At 40.2% G+C, this 14,573-nt stretch overlaps 1 protein-coding gene across 4 annotated transcripts in view; it reads left to right on the top strand.

Moving 5' to 3' along the window:
• Nucleotides 1-8,577: 8,577 nt before the first annotated feature.
• Nucleotides 8,578-14,573, top strand: part of PBX1 (PBX homeobox 1) — a 163,250-nt gene continuing 157,254 nt past the window's right edge. For all 4 annotated transcript variants that reach the window (XM_026703419.2, XM_026703420.2, XM_026703418.2 and 1 more), the window contains exons 1-2: nucleotides 8,578-9,537; nucleotides 12,857-12,930. In XM_026703419.2, coding sequence (XP_026559204.1) covers nucleotides 9,347-9,537; nucleotides 12,857-12,930 — 265 coding nt within the window. In that variant the 5' untranslated portion in view covers nucleotides 8,578-9,346. The remainder of the gene's footprint in view (nucleotides 9,538-12,856; nucleotides 12,931-14,573) is intronic.

The raw sequence follows: 14,573 nt of genomic DNA, 5'->3' as shown, positions 1-14,573 counted from the left end.
GAAGCTGGATGTTACATTCATTGTGTCAAAAATTCAGAATACAAGTAGGATGTTGTACAAAATCACTTTACTCAACTGAGTTAGAAAGTAATTGAATTATATATGTAACTTCACTTAGTACCTGCAATTTCATTTCAGACAAACCTAACTTCCAAAAACTTCCAGCAAAATCACCACACTGCTCTAGAGTACACTAGCTTCCATTTTAAGTTTTTAAAAAGTAAGATTAAAAAAACCTATTAAAAATAATAAAATCAGATGTGGTCTTGAGTATGAGGGGGTAAGAAAGATGGCATATGATACATAGGTCCCAGTGCTTTCTACATGAAGGATTCAGGGTTTAGACCAGCCTCCTTCAGTCTTGTACATTTTAGCTGTTATTCTTCAAGTTGTATTATATTCAGAAAGTTCAGACCTTGGAGAAGAATATTCTGCACAGAAGTACAGCTGAAAAGAAAGACTAAGAAAACATACAGAGTAAGCATTGGCGGAATTCCTTCCAATTCTTTAATATTAGCTTAATCACATGACCAGGTGGGAGGTGGGCTAAGAATGGAGGAAGCAGGCATCAGCAATCTCAGTTGCTGCCATTGATCCTAAAGGGAACACTGGGGGATTTTTGTCTCATGGGCGATTTTTGAAGTCCAACATTTAAAAAAAAAATTGCTAGCTTCTCCTATCACAGACATGTCAAACTCAAAGCCTGCGTGCCAGATTCAGCCCACAATGTGGTTAGATCTGGCCTGTGGTGCCACCCTGGAGACAACAAGGGACCAGCCTTGGCCTCAGCCCACTCTATCCTGGATGGACACTACCCCTGGGTACATGCAGAGGAGGCAGCAAGTGCACAGGAGCTGGCATCCTGGGTGAAAGAGAAGCCCTCAAAATGCAGTCAGCTTGTGAGGCAAGATGGTCACTGGGGATGTCAAGTCCCCCCGTACTTGCCGCCTCCTATGTGTGCACCCAGGGGGACTGCTGGGGTGGACTGGGGTCTAGGGAGCAGGAGGCCGGCCCCTCTCTGTCTCCAGGGCATACCTGCAGGTCAGATCTAAGGCTGCCTGTGTTCCAACCTGGGTGGCCACCACAAAGTTGTAGATCAGAGTGGTAGTAGCTCAGTGTCTTGTCTACCATCAGCACCTCCAGCACCTCCATGACCCACTTGCCAGCCTGGTCTCACACCCTGGCCATACATTCACAAGCACTTCCCTTTCAGTGGGAGGCTCCGCCACATGTGGGAAAGCCATGGCCATTGGCAGCAAGAAGGACAGGAGGCAAGGAGTTGTGGGCACTGAATTGTCCCCATGTTAAGTTAGCCAATGTGACTTGTTCTTTCCTGACCCAGCCATCCTGAGTCAGCCACCCTCAGTGAGCGGCATCAAGCCAGCCACGCCCACCATCTACACCCACCTTGTCACAGCAACCCAGCTGTGACCATCCAGGCACATCTACCCAACCACACCCACCTGTTTGCTCTGGGTCATTATAGCCTTACGTGCAACTGGTCCTTTGAGGGCAATGATAATAATGCTGATGCAGCCCTCAATAAAATTGAGCTTGATACACGTATCCTATCATGCCAAATTCTGTCCTGTTCTGTTTAAGTTTGGAGGGTTATTCTTTCCAACATTGACTAGTAAGAATAAATGTGAGCACTTGACCATGTACTATTTTTCCTTCCATTGACTCAACAATATTTTAAAACAGGGGTATGGATCACACTTGGCTTTTTATCAGGTCTGAGGAGTGGACTCTAAAATACAGCAGGTGAAAATAAGACATAATTATTCTTTTCTGTCATATTAAAAATGACAATTGGTAACAATTTTGTAATCTCTGAGTGTTGAACTGAACCTTTATAGCAAATGTCCCGGGTGCCATAAGTGCCATTTGAGCACTGGGCCTGATCTAACAAAATGAAAGTCAATGGAGAGAAAAGTAAGCTTCTACACTTAAGCAAGAAAAATCAAATATACAGGTACAGATTAGCTGAAACTTAGCTCAACAGCAGTAACTGCAAGTGAGATCTTGGAGTGTTAGTGGACAATCACTTAAATATGAGCCAGTAGTATGCGGCAGCAGCCAAAATAGCCTAGGTTGCATTAACAGAGGGAATAGAATCAACATCATGTAACGTATTAGTACTGCCAACAGGCCTGGCAGCTTCAGCTTCTTCATTTTGCTGACAACCTGCCATAAAAAGCAAGGAAGAGAGGTGGAATTTGGGGAAGTAAAGGTTGGGCATAGGAATGGGGAAGACAAGGGGGATAGACAAGCTGATGAGAAGCAGAGGTGTCAGACCAGAATAAACCGCCCCCCCAAAGACATACAGCCAAACTTCAAAGCCATTCTAAAAACATCAAAAATGAATACTATTGGACTGGTAAAGTGGGGAGGGCAGGGGTGGGATTTTATCAGTTCAGACTGGTTCGGGCGAACCGGTAGTTCCAATAATCATTTGGCTCCACCCTTTTCCTATGCTTTATTTCCTTGTTTTTGAGCTCAGCTAATTTGTGAGGCAGAGTGGTTTTACTCACTTGGGCTGCAGCAGAAAGTAAGTATTATAGCTAGAAATTGTCTTTTTTAAATGCTAGGTGTGCGCGTGAAGCGCACGTCCACTCACCAAACCAGTTGTTACTTCGGTTGAATTGCACCACTGGGGGAGGGCTAGGGCAACAGACAAGGACAACCTCTGCATGGGAAATACACAGATCCAACTGTACTTTTGCTGTTACCACTTGACTTTACTAAAATAATCTTTCACTTCAAAGAAATGGAGTTGAGGATCTTCCTTTCTTAAATAATTATGTTGGGACAGACTTGACAACCACTTTAAAAACCTTAGAAATATCACACTTAGAATACTGCATCCAGTTTTGGTCATCATATTATAAAAAGATGTAGAGGCTCTGGAATAAGTGCAGAAAAGAGCAACAAAGATGATTAGGGGGCTTCATAAAACAGATGAAGAATGGTTGCAGGAATTGGGTATGTCTAGTCTAGTGAAAAAAAAAGACTAGGGGTGACATGATAGCACTGTTGGACTAGAATACCTCCAAGGTCCCTTCCAATCCTGTTATTCTCTTATTCTGTACCTCTGCTTCAAAATAAAGAAAACACTTAAGAGAAAATAAAGCAGAATTATTATTGTCCATCTCCTAGCACTCTAGCAGACAGAGTTTCCAGTTCTCTTCCTTCTGCATGGAAAGTTTATGTAATGGTGACGAAAAATTAGGGCATTTTGGGAAGGTCTGGAACAAAGAGAATTAATCCACCTGAAGTACTGCTGAGGGAGGGGCTATCTTATTAACTAAGGACATTAGTCTGGTGAAAGGATGGCCAGAGTACTAGCCTGTATAAGAATGATAGAGGACAGGTTGGTTGTTTACCTTAAAACAGTGGTCATCAACTGGTGGTCCACGGCCCACTGGTGGTCTGTGAGAAAGTTTTGGTGGTCTGCAGAGAAATATTCACCCCCAGAGCACCCCCCAAAGCAATTAATCCAGGCTGCATGGGAACACAAGGCTGTGCCGTCCACATGGCCCACGGGAACCCTCCCCGCCCACTCATTCCTTATTTGGCAAACTTGCCCGCTAAGTTGCTATTTTTCCTTTTTTTTTTCCTGACCATCAGCGGTTCTGCTGTGTGATTTAGATTAGCTAGAAAGTGGGAAACTATTGGGTTTCTTGCTTTCTGGCTAATCTTTAGATCTTCAGCTCTGCTTTTAAGCAGAGCCGAACCTTCCTTAGGACTGAAGGTTTAATTATTCAGTTGCAGACTCAGGTAGCGGATGGCAGAAAGATAGATCTCTGAGTGAATCTGTGATTCTGTGAGCAACTCAGTCTGCCTGCCTGCTTTGCTTGATTTGGGGTAAAAGTTGCTCTTTTTTAATAAAAAAAATCAATATTTACATACACAGTGTGTTGTGAGTTAATTTTGTGAGTTTTCTTGCTAGCAAATTTTATGTGACAGACTCAGGTAGCCAATGGCAGAAAGATAGATCACTGAAAGAATCTATGATTCTGTGAGCAACTCAATCTGCCTGTCTCCTTTGCCTAATTTTGGGTAAAAGTTTCTCTTTTTTATAAAAAAACATCAATATTTACATCAATATTTATAATATTTACATACAAGCTATGTTCAGCCAGTCACATGACCACCAAGCTACACCCACAAATTAGGCCAAGTCCACAGAACCAGTGAAGAAATTTGAATCCCACCCCCGCCCGTGTGTGTGTATTTGTGTGTTTGTGTGTGTGTGTATGTGAGAGAGGGGGGGGGTTAGATCAGATTTCTCTCTCTCCCAACAATGTCAGCAAGCCACCATCAGTCAAAATTCATATAAGTGGTCCCTGAGATTTAAAATTATGAGTTTGGTGGTCCCTGAAGTCAAAAAGGTTGGCGACCCCTGCCTTAAAAGATTGCAAACAGGAAAGTGTGGAAAGTGCTGTATCCCTGTACCTTCGCATTGCTTGTACTATTATGAGAAGAGTAATAGCATTTGGGCAAAATGTAGTTACACCGGTCAGATCCCACCCCTGCTTTTTGGCTATGTAGTTACAATGGGCTCTGGCACTTAGATCATTAGAGACAAGTACTCCAAGGTCCTTGATAGAGTTTGGATCCTCAACAAGGTCTTGATTATTCAGCCTGTATTTTATTTTTTGATTTTTTTTGCCAATATGTAAGACAGAGCATTTATTTGTTGAGATTTGAAGTTGCCATTTGTTTGACCATTCTGATACATAGTCAAGGTCTTTTTGGAGTGTAGTAGTATTGTTGAATAGATTTACATCATCAGCGAAGAAAACGCAGTTGCTCTTAATATGATCACAGAGGTCATTTATGTAGAGTATGAAAAGAGTTGGTCCTAGAACACTGCCTTGGGGGACACCACTGTTGACAGGTACAGAATTTGATAGGACGCTCCCAATTTTGACCATTTGTCGTCTGTTTGACAGGAATGCTTCTATCCAGTTATGCAGGTGTCCAGAGATACCATAAGATTTTAGTTTTAATAGTAGTTTGTTGTGTACCACTGAATCAAAGGTTTACAGAAATCTATGTAGAAGTCTATTGCTTTGCCCTGATCGAGTTGTGTAGTCCATATGTTTTTGTAGTATAATAGTTGCAGATTAGAGGATAGTTTTTTTTTGAAACCAAATTGTTTATTGGAGAGTAGGTTGTTTGTCTCTAAGTGGAGGATAATGGATTGGTTAATAATTGATTCAATGACTTTACAGGTGACGCAGCATAAGGAGATTGGTCTGTAATTTTCAACTAGGCTGGAGTCTTCCTTTTTGAAGATGGAGATGACCGTGGTTTGTCATATACCACTGAATCAAAGGCTTTACAGAAGTCTATGTAGAAGTCTGTTGCTTAAGGACTACTTGTTGAGTATGGTTTGTCAGCCAGTTGCGAATCCATCTGATGGTGATGCTATCTATCCCACTTTTTTCTAGCTTACCAAGAAGTAGGTTGTGATCCACTTTGTCAAATGCCTTGCTGAAGTCTAAGTCCACAGTATTATGTCTACAGTATTTTGCTCATCTACTAATTTAGTCACTATGTTGAAAAATGAAATAAGATTGGTTTGGCACGATCTGTTTTTAACAAACTTATGCTGACTGCTAGTTATTACTTTACTTGTTTCTAGATGTTGGCTGATCTGTTGTTGTGTTTTAAATTATCTTTTCCAGTAATTTCGCAGGTATTGATGTTAGTCTGATTGGTCTGTATTTTCTTGGGTCTGTTTTTTCCCCTTTTTTGAAGATGGGACCCACATCAGCTCTTTTCAGTCCTCTGGTAGTTCCCCGGTGCTCCAGGATTTTTGAAAGATGTGATACAGTGGTTCTGAGATGATGACATCTGCCAGCTCCTTTAAAACTCTGGGATGTAATCCATCAGCTCTCAGTGATTTGTATTGCTCAAGATCAGAGAGGTGTTCTCTTACTATTCCCCCCCCCCCTTATTTTAAGTTTTATTTCTTGTCTGTCCTTTACAGTTATGTTTTTGGTAGGATGGACTATTGTTTCTTTTTATGTGAAGACCAATGTAAAGAATGAGTTAAATAGCTATGCTTTCCCTCTCCTGCCTGTTACTTCCTTGTTACTTCGTCTTTAGTGGACCAACTGTTCCTTGATTTTTTTCTTGTTATTTATATGTCAGAAGAAACTTTTTTTTATTATCTTTGACTTTGGATGCAAGTTTTTGTTCATTTTGAACCTTTGCTTTCCTGACTTTGTCTTTGCAGATTCTGGCTATCTGCTGATATTGTTTAATTGAATTATAATAATAAGTTATTATATCCCACCATTTTGCAGGTTTAATCAGCAATATGGTAGGAAGGGGGAAATTAAGGAAAAAAGAAATGCTGGTATACTAATGCTCATATTATTTTTTTATCTAGATAGTAGTGATTATGTTAACCACCTAAATTGTTTTGAACTAGATCTGGAACACATTTTTCCCAGAATGTGCAAATGTTTGAAAAGGACTTTTTGATTGAAAAACTCTGCACAATCCCAACAGATACCTCTCTCATCTCTAGTAATCACTTTGGAACCCAAACTATAATCATCTATATGCACATTTCTTAATTCCAGGAAGATGTTCTTGGATCCACTGCAGGTTTATACATCCACTAAATTCAGCTAGGCTTGTCCTCAACTGAGTGCATAGTGACTGTATGTAATAATCTTTAATTCATTCATTATTTCTGAATATGGATCTAGTGCTCTTCTGAAGAAGCGCTAAACCGATGCTAAAAGGAATAGCCCTATTGCTGGGTCCCTGGCATGGAGATGAGATGCAGGATGAAGCACGAGAGGGCAACTGATAATAAGCTAGTGCTGTCCTTGACTAGTGCTGGCAATGAGTGACTGTGGCTGGCAGGATCTAGGAATAGCCCATGGAGTGAGCAAAATGATAGGAATTCAGTATTTGTCTCTCCTTTTCTCCAGGAGCTTGACGTAGTTAGAACTCCCTCCTTCATTTTATCTATTTATTTTATATGGCCACTCATCTCACGAAACACAACATTGGGTAGCTGATAGCTCACAAAAATGCAGTACAAAATAACCACCAATAAACAACAATATATTGAATTTGTATATTTAATTGAATGTTTTAGTATTTTTGATGGTTTTACTGCTTTTATTGCTTTAAAATGTTTTTAATATTTTGACTGTAATATTTTTTAAAAATTGTAAGCCACCCATAGTCATTGATTGAGAAGGCAGGCATATAAGTTGAATAAATAAATAAATAAATATAAAAAGCTTATAAAGGCCCATTTCTTCCATCACAAACCACTGACTTAACTGCAAAGTTGATCAATTTGTCATAAACCTCATATCTCTACTGTACTAATTTCTGCATCTTATATGCTGAAAATTCAATTTATAATAAATATTTTAATTAATGAAATCTCTAATAAATGGTATTTTAACTCAGTAGAAAAAAACAGCCAGTTTGGCGTAGTGGTTAAACTTCTAGGCTAGAAACTGGAAGTACTCCTGACCTGGGCATGAAGCCAGCTGAGTGCCCCAGGGCCAGTCACTCTTACTCAGCCCTAGGAAACAGGCAATGGCAAGCCACATATGAAATCTTGCCAAGAGAACTGCAGAGGTTCAGGCAATCACCAGAAGCCAATGGCACCCCAGAAAATATCCTTTTCCCAGCTAACAGCAACTATGGGGGGAGGGAGCAGGGTCCCAAAGTTCCAGCAGCTCAATAAGGAACCATGACCCCCCCAAAAAAAGGTTGAGAATCTCTGACGGTTGATTATGTGCAGAAATGAGTAACCCAGTTAGCTGAGCACTATTTTCTAATGCCACTTTGAGCGCTACATCACCAGCTGGTTATCTTTATCATTTCTTCTAATCTACAAATGCCTTTTATAGTATTGCTCATTAATAGCATGCCTCTCATAATTAAATGTGTGCAGATAGAATTGGGTGGCCCGGCTAGGATATTTTCTTCCCTTCTGAATTAGTTGGGCTGCCTACAATATTGGAAAGATGGGGCAGGAGTTAAATCTGACCTACCGTGGATCTCTGGCCGATCTGCAGCAGATCGGGAAGGATGGGTGGCTCCCAGTTTCACTTCGTTTTGTTTTAACAAAAAGAAACAACAAATGATTGTCCCAGCCAAAATAATACTGATGACTAACTAGAAGTTTATTATTGTATGCAGGATCTGCAGGCTCTATTCAAGCCTGCTACTTCCAACAGCAACTACCAGGCTCAATATGACTCAGTTGCATTTCTTTTATATCAGACTCCCGGTTTCGAGTGAAAACCTGCCGTTTGACTGAAGACGGCCTCTCCTGCACGCACTACCATCAACCGGCAGCTGCTTGCTCCACTAAGTCGGAGGCAGGAGCCCCTTTTCCCTTCCAACTCCAGCTTGCCTCTTTAAGGCCTGGAGCCTCCAGCGCTGCGCACCTCTGAACCCGGTGACTGACAGGCAGCCGCCCGCGGGGGTGGGGGGGAGGATCGGTGATGGCGAAAGCGGGGAGGAGTTATCGGCGGCGAGCGGCGGCCAATCAGGAGGGCGAGGCGCCCTCTCGGCTCTCTCATCAGCACCACCCATCTGCTCTCCTCCTTTCCCTCCTCCCTCCCTCCCTCCCTCCTTCCTTCCTTCCTGGCTGTGCCTTTTCTGTGTCAGTTTCAGGAGTCCTGAGCTTGAGCCTGAAACAAAGCAGGAGGCTGGAAAGAGACTCTCCGGAGTTCGCCAAGACGCCGAGTTGAGGGGGAGGGAGGCTGACTGCCTTGGCCGAGGCGCCGGGTTGTGTGTGCTTTTCGCCGTCAGCTCTTCGCAGCGCGAAGCTCCTTTCGGGGAGAGCATCTGGCTCCCAAGCGGGGCGGGCGGGCAGGGAAAGTTTGCCCGGCTCTTCCCTTCGGCTTTCAGATCGAGGCGGGTTTTTGCTCGAGGAAGGGTTAAGTGGTAGCTTGCCGACCGTCGACCGCCTCCAACGCTGCCCTGTCGGCCACCTCAACAGCGAAAAGCGAGACCCTGGCTGGGACGGGAGAAAAAGGAACAGCAAAAAGCGAGCCCGATCCGGCTTCTCGCCTTGATCCCGCTCCAGTGCGCCGCTTCCTTGCCTGCTGGAGCCGATAGCCTCCTCACAAGAATTCCGAGAGTGTTGTTTCCCCCCTCCGTCCCTCCCTCCCTCGGGAGGTTTGAGGTTCGTTAAGGGATAATATTCTTTTTTGAAAACCCAGAGAAGAAAGGCAAGGGAGGAAGGCGAGCCCAGCACTTGATTCCTCTCTTCCAAGAAGCGCGCTCCCGAAAAAGCTCGAGAAGGGGGGAAAAGAAGGGGCCCCGTCCGCGCCTTGCCTTGGGGATGGATGATCAGCCCAGGTTGATGCATTCCCACGCCGGAGTGGGGATGGCTGGCCATCCGGGCCTGTCCCAACATATGCCGGACGGAGCTGCCGGCACTGAAACCGAGGGGGGAAGAAAACAAGACATCGGGGACATTTTACAGCAGATCATGACCATCACCGATCAGAGTTTGGATGAAGCGCAGGCCAGGTGAGTCCTTGAGTGATGACGACGACGAAGATGATACTTACGCGTATTTAACACGAGGATCTGATCTAGACAAATACTTGGGTTTTCTGTGCTCTTTCTGTTAGCCTTCGGGAAAGAAAGTAATCCCAAAGAAAAATCAGATTTTCACTAGACGACTGTATTAGCCTAAAATTACGTTTTTACTAGGACTTAAGAGAAAAACAGGTTCCAAGGAATGGATGTTATTCTTGTGACTGACTTTAGTTAAGTTAGACAAGGCTGAACAGCTAACTTGACTGGATGATTTGAGTTGGGAGCTACAGCTTCCCATGTGCTTTTGTTTGTAGTAGTTCATGAACTGAAAGTCTCAAATAGTCAACTTAATTTGTATTTGATCCGAAAAAGAAGTTAAATCTTGTCATATTCTTAGCTGTAATATTTCAGAGATTGAACTTTGGGTGTAAATATCAGACTGCATCTGCTATCTAACAGAAGAGGTAAATAGATTATGGTATCAACCATTATTCAAAAAATATTTTGGGTGATTTTTATAGTTTAAAAGAAAAATGCAAAGGGACTGGCTATAAAAAAAGGCTGGTGTTTTGTTTTCTACTTTTGAAATAGCAAAAAACCAACATCTTTTGAAGAGCGCTGTTGAAAGATCTTTCTTATAGCTCTTTAGGTACTGTTCAAAAAACCTTAATCACACTTAATCCCATTGAAAACCAGTGAGCTTAATAATGTTTAATACTTGTTCCCTTTGGTGGCCCCTTTGTACAAACTGAATAATTTCCCTTCCTCATGTGATAGTAAGTATTGATGTTGCATTTTTTTCTATGTGTGTTATTCAAAAGGATAAATATATATTTCTATCATAAGGAGTTGAGCCTTTTAAGAAGCCTAGAAGATAGTAGAATGCAGCCTGTAAATGTTGCTACTTTCCCAACTAGATATCCATTCCGGGATGTGCTTATAATGAAACCACATGAATGTATATGAAACAGCAGGTCATAATCTAAGGCAAGTTGTAAGTGCCTGTTACTAACGTGCACATTGAAGCATTTGAGCATTTGTACAATACTTTTTATCTTTAGCATTGCAATTGTTTTCACAAGCCACCATGTTAGTTTGTTTCTTTTCAAACTGAATTTTGAGAAAGAGTCACATACTTTTTTAAAAAAAAAATCCCATAGAATTATTTTATAAAACTTCACTGTAGATACTATAGAGTTACACTTTTAGTGCCTCTGTGCATTTTAAAAATGGAGCTTCTTAAACACACATCAGTATATATAACTATATAGCACTCTCCTAGAATATTTCTGCAAATCTTTAAAGTTAAAATGAATTAAAAAAAACAATTTTAACGATAGAAAATCGTAAAATAAAGGAGACATAAAATTGGAAATAAAGGACAATAATTAATAAAATAATCTTACATAGAAAAGCTTTTAACATTTTATTTGCACTCTGTGTCTATAATCCTTTCCACAATCACCTGGGATAGATTGTTAGATTTTATGTGTCAGTGGTAAATTGCATAGCTTACTTGCTTTGTAACACCTAATATTCACTGAGATGGTATTGATAGATAGCACCAGCTAACAGTGGAATTCTTTAAGTGATTACTTACAAGTAAGTTCAATAGATTTCAGTGGCTCTTGTTACTATAAGGCATATAGCATAGCTTTAAAGCATCATCGGGCCAAGAAGTGCAGGGTTCATAACCTTGTTTTGTTAGAAACCTTGGACTTGATGAACAATAGCTTCTGCTGTATGATGCTTCCCAATATTACTATAAGACAAAGCAAAGGAAAGGTGTTTCTAAAAGTTGCAAGAGTTGATGTTTGGTTTAAATACTTAGTGTGTATAGATACTATTAAATGTGCTTGAAAATCAATTCCAAATGTAAAGATGGTTTTTGTTGCTTGTTACCCTTTATATACCTGTGTATGCAGTTTTGCTTACAGACTTTTAAAAAGCAGATCTGTTTTTTAAAAGGAAATGTGTATTTTGTTATTTTTCTGCTTTGCGTAACCCATGATTGGAAATATCAAAGATTTTTTTAAAGTGTGTGGTATTACGTGCACTATTTTTAAAATAGTTTTGATATTTGGGAAATCAAAATATACTGTGTGCTAGTGTGCCAATTGTGAGCCAGAGTCAGGGATTTGGGGTACTGTTAGGAATGGAAAGAAAGCAGTTCCAACACATTGTGTACACACCAGTGGGATGCTCTCTCGCACATAGAAGTGATGGGCTTCTGGCAAAAGAGTTCTGCCTAATGGATTGTACTCCATGTTAATCAGTGGAATGGAAGGGTCTTCAATTTTTCTGCCCGAGGCACCAAAATGTTCATGTTCTGATGACATGTAATTTTGATTCTCAAACCCATTTTTTGATGCCCAATGAGATTAGACTTCTTGCATATTATAGCAGCACATCTTCAGAAGAGATTACTTGTCAAAGAAATAGTAATTGTTACAGCAATGTTAGATTGTTTCTTTCCTTCAATGGGCATCTGCTGGGACATGAAACTAATCAACCTGATAAACAAACAACTGGCCCATTTTGGCACAAGGAAGTGGGGCAGGAAATGACCCATATAAATTCTCTTTTTTGAATACTAGAATAGCAACATGATGGTAGTGGTGATGGTGATGATTTGTTATCCTGATTGAATTTTTTTTTAACTTTATGCCTAATAATTCTATGGAGATTTTAACTCTATGGTTTTTACTCCTTTAAGGAAGCCAGTAAGTTATGAGGAACATGAAAGTAATTGTTTTTTTCCACTTCCATCCTGCCTTATTAGATGTTTCCCTCTCTCTCTAGCAGTATAACTCTGCATTCTGGGACTATTTTATTTAAAAATGGCTATTCTGTACTTCAGGTTTCCTTAAAGGGCTTTCAAACCTTTCCAGTAGAGCTGCTTCAACACAAAGAATTGTAAAACATGGATGAATGGGTGTGTGTGTGGAAGGAAGAAGAACATACAAAAGTTCCCTACGTAGTTGAATAAGATCATCATTAAACACTGGAAGGGCTTCTACATGCTCCTGGCATTGATCAGTTAATAGCCAGGCCAGCAAGTATAGGTTATATGAATGCTGCTGGAACAGCAGTGTCAAATAGTTCCCTATTTGGTAGCATTTAGAATCACCAAACTGATCTCCTATTCAGTATAAAATTGAAAACTGTTTTTCACTTTGGCATAATTTCCACTGTGCTATAACCTTTAATACTTTTTTTGTGTAAGGAATCCCCTGTAATCTATTTTTAAAGATATTCACCTTTCTGTGGCTCACGTCAAACCTAATCCTTTCTGATTTCCTTGCAGAAAACATGCTCTAAACTGTCACAGAATGAAACCTGCACTTTTTAATGTTTTGTGTGAAATTAAAGAAAAAACAGGTAAGAAGAAATTTAATTATTTCCTTGCATCTTTTACCCTCCTTTTAAAGCATATCGCTGCAAGCCTATTTCATTCCAAAAATATATCTAAATGAAAAGGAACAGATTTTCACCTTTGCTATTGCAATTCTTAAAATAACCATATTTTAAATGGTGCAAATAGAATGTGATTTAAGTGATATTGTGCCTATGTATAAGAGGGAAAACAAAGAAGAATATTTCTTGTGTCATTTTTATCTTAACACCTTTTCTACAATTTACATTAATTTAAAAGAGTTCAGAAGTGGCTACATGATTGTAATTTATAATCTACTCAAACAAATATTTTTCTCCTTTTATACTGCTTATACCAAGACCAGGAAAAACCTTTGTCAAGGCAAACATACAAAGATCTATTGGGGATTAGCCTTTTTGACTATTGTTTCTCATGGTTATCTTATTTTACATTGTATTTCTTGGTTTCAAGTGTTAATGACATGAAAATACCCGTTCTGTGTTTCCCACCTCGCAGGCCTCCTGCCATGCGCTAATACACTTATAACATGTCTCAGGGGGCATTTAAATTTTAAAAGCAACAATTAAAAATAGCTGTCATCAATCAAGGGTGATCTTAAACAGCAGATGCTCAGTGAACAATGTTCAGTGACATCCGGTACTTATTTATTTCAACTTCCAAATGTTTTTCTTCCTGGAAAAAAGAGATTTGTCTTCCACCTTAGCTCAGAGGAAAAAGCAAGAGTGTGAACTGTTGCTGAGTTTCAGCTCTTGGGTCAGATGCTCAGTTGTGGCGTGTTGTCTCCTGTTCTTTCCCTTTTTCTTCTCATTTTTCAACGAGGATGTAACAGTCAGTAACTCAGATCTCAATCAAATAAGGAAAAGGTCTGACATGAATGAAAGTGACAACAAATATGATTGTAAACTCACTTGATATACATTGAAAAGTGATGCATAAAAGAAAAGCGCATTTTAGAAAACTGAATTCCTATGCCTCTGAAATTCAGTGTGTGTGCTCTACATGCTGTGAAAAGCTGAATGAAATAGGATTATTTGACTTCAGCAATATGTATACGATGACTAAGGAGATCCTTTGTTAAATCTTATTTGTGCAGCTAGTAACCTAGACAAAGCACCTAACATTGGCATTCAAGCCCCTGAAGCCCTTAAGGTTGCTGAGCTAAAGGCTGACCTTCTTGAGGAGCCATTCATTATGTGTCTCCTATAATATAATGTAAAGGGTATCTCTTAATGGGATGTAATGCAGCTTGAATAAATATGTAAGTCTAAGAAGAACAACAGCTGACCCTTACCAGGTTGCATTTTCTTTTACTATTAGTCTGTCCTATATTTTCTGAACAAACCTAATCTGGGTTTGGGGTTTTAAGCTCCAGCATAATTCATTTTCTGGGATTATTATTTTTTTGAATCTCCTCTTTGTCAGTCTTTAATTGATTTGTGTCCTGAATGGAAATTGTCATGGTTCAAAGTTGTAGTAGATGGTTAGTGAAAATGCAACTTCTTTAAATTTCCTCCTATTTTCTCTGAAGTTTAATAGTTGGGGTGAGATGAGAAAACTTGTGTTGTCCTAATACTGGTTCATTCCATTGCATTATTAGCCACTGAGTGAATACTGAGAATTGAGGAAT

The sequence above is a fragment of the Pseudonaja textilis genome, chromosome 3, assembly GCF_049901715.1.
Source record: "Pseudonaja textilis isolate UNSWEBS1 chromosome 3, rPseTex1.2, whole genome shotgun sequence".
In the NCBI taxonomy this organism is placed as follows: domain Eukaryota; kingdom Metazoa; phylum Chordata; class Lepidosauria; order Squamata; family Elapidae; genus Pseudonaja; species Pseudonaja textilis.
This window is presented reverse-complemented; position numbering and strand designations above follow the sequence as displayed.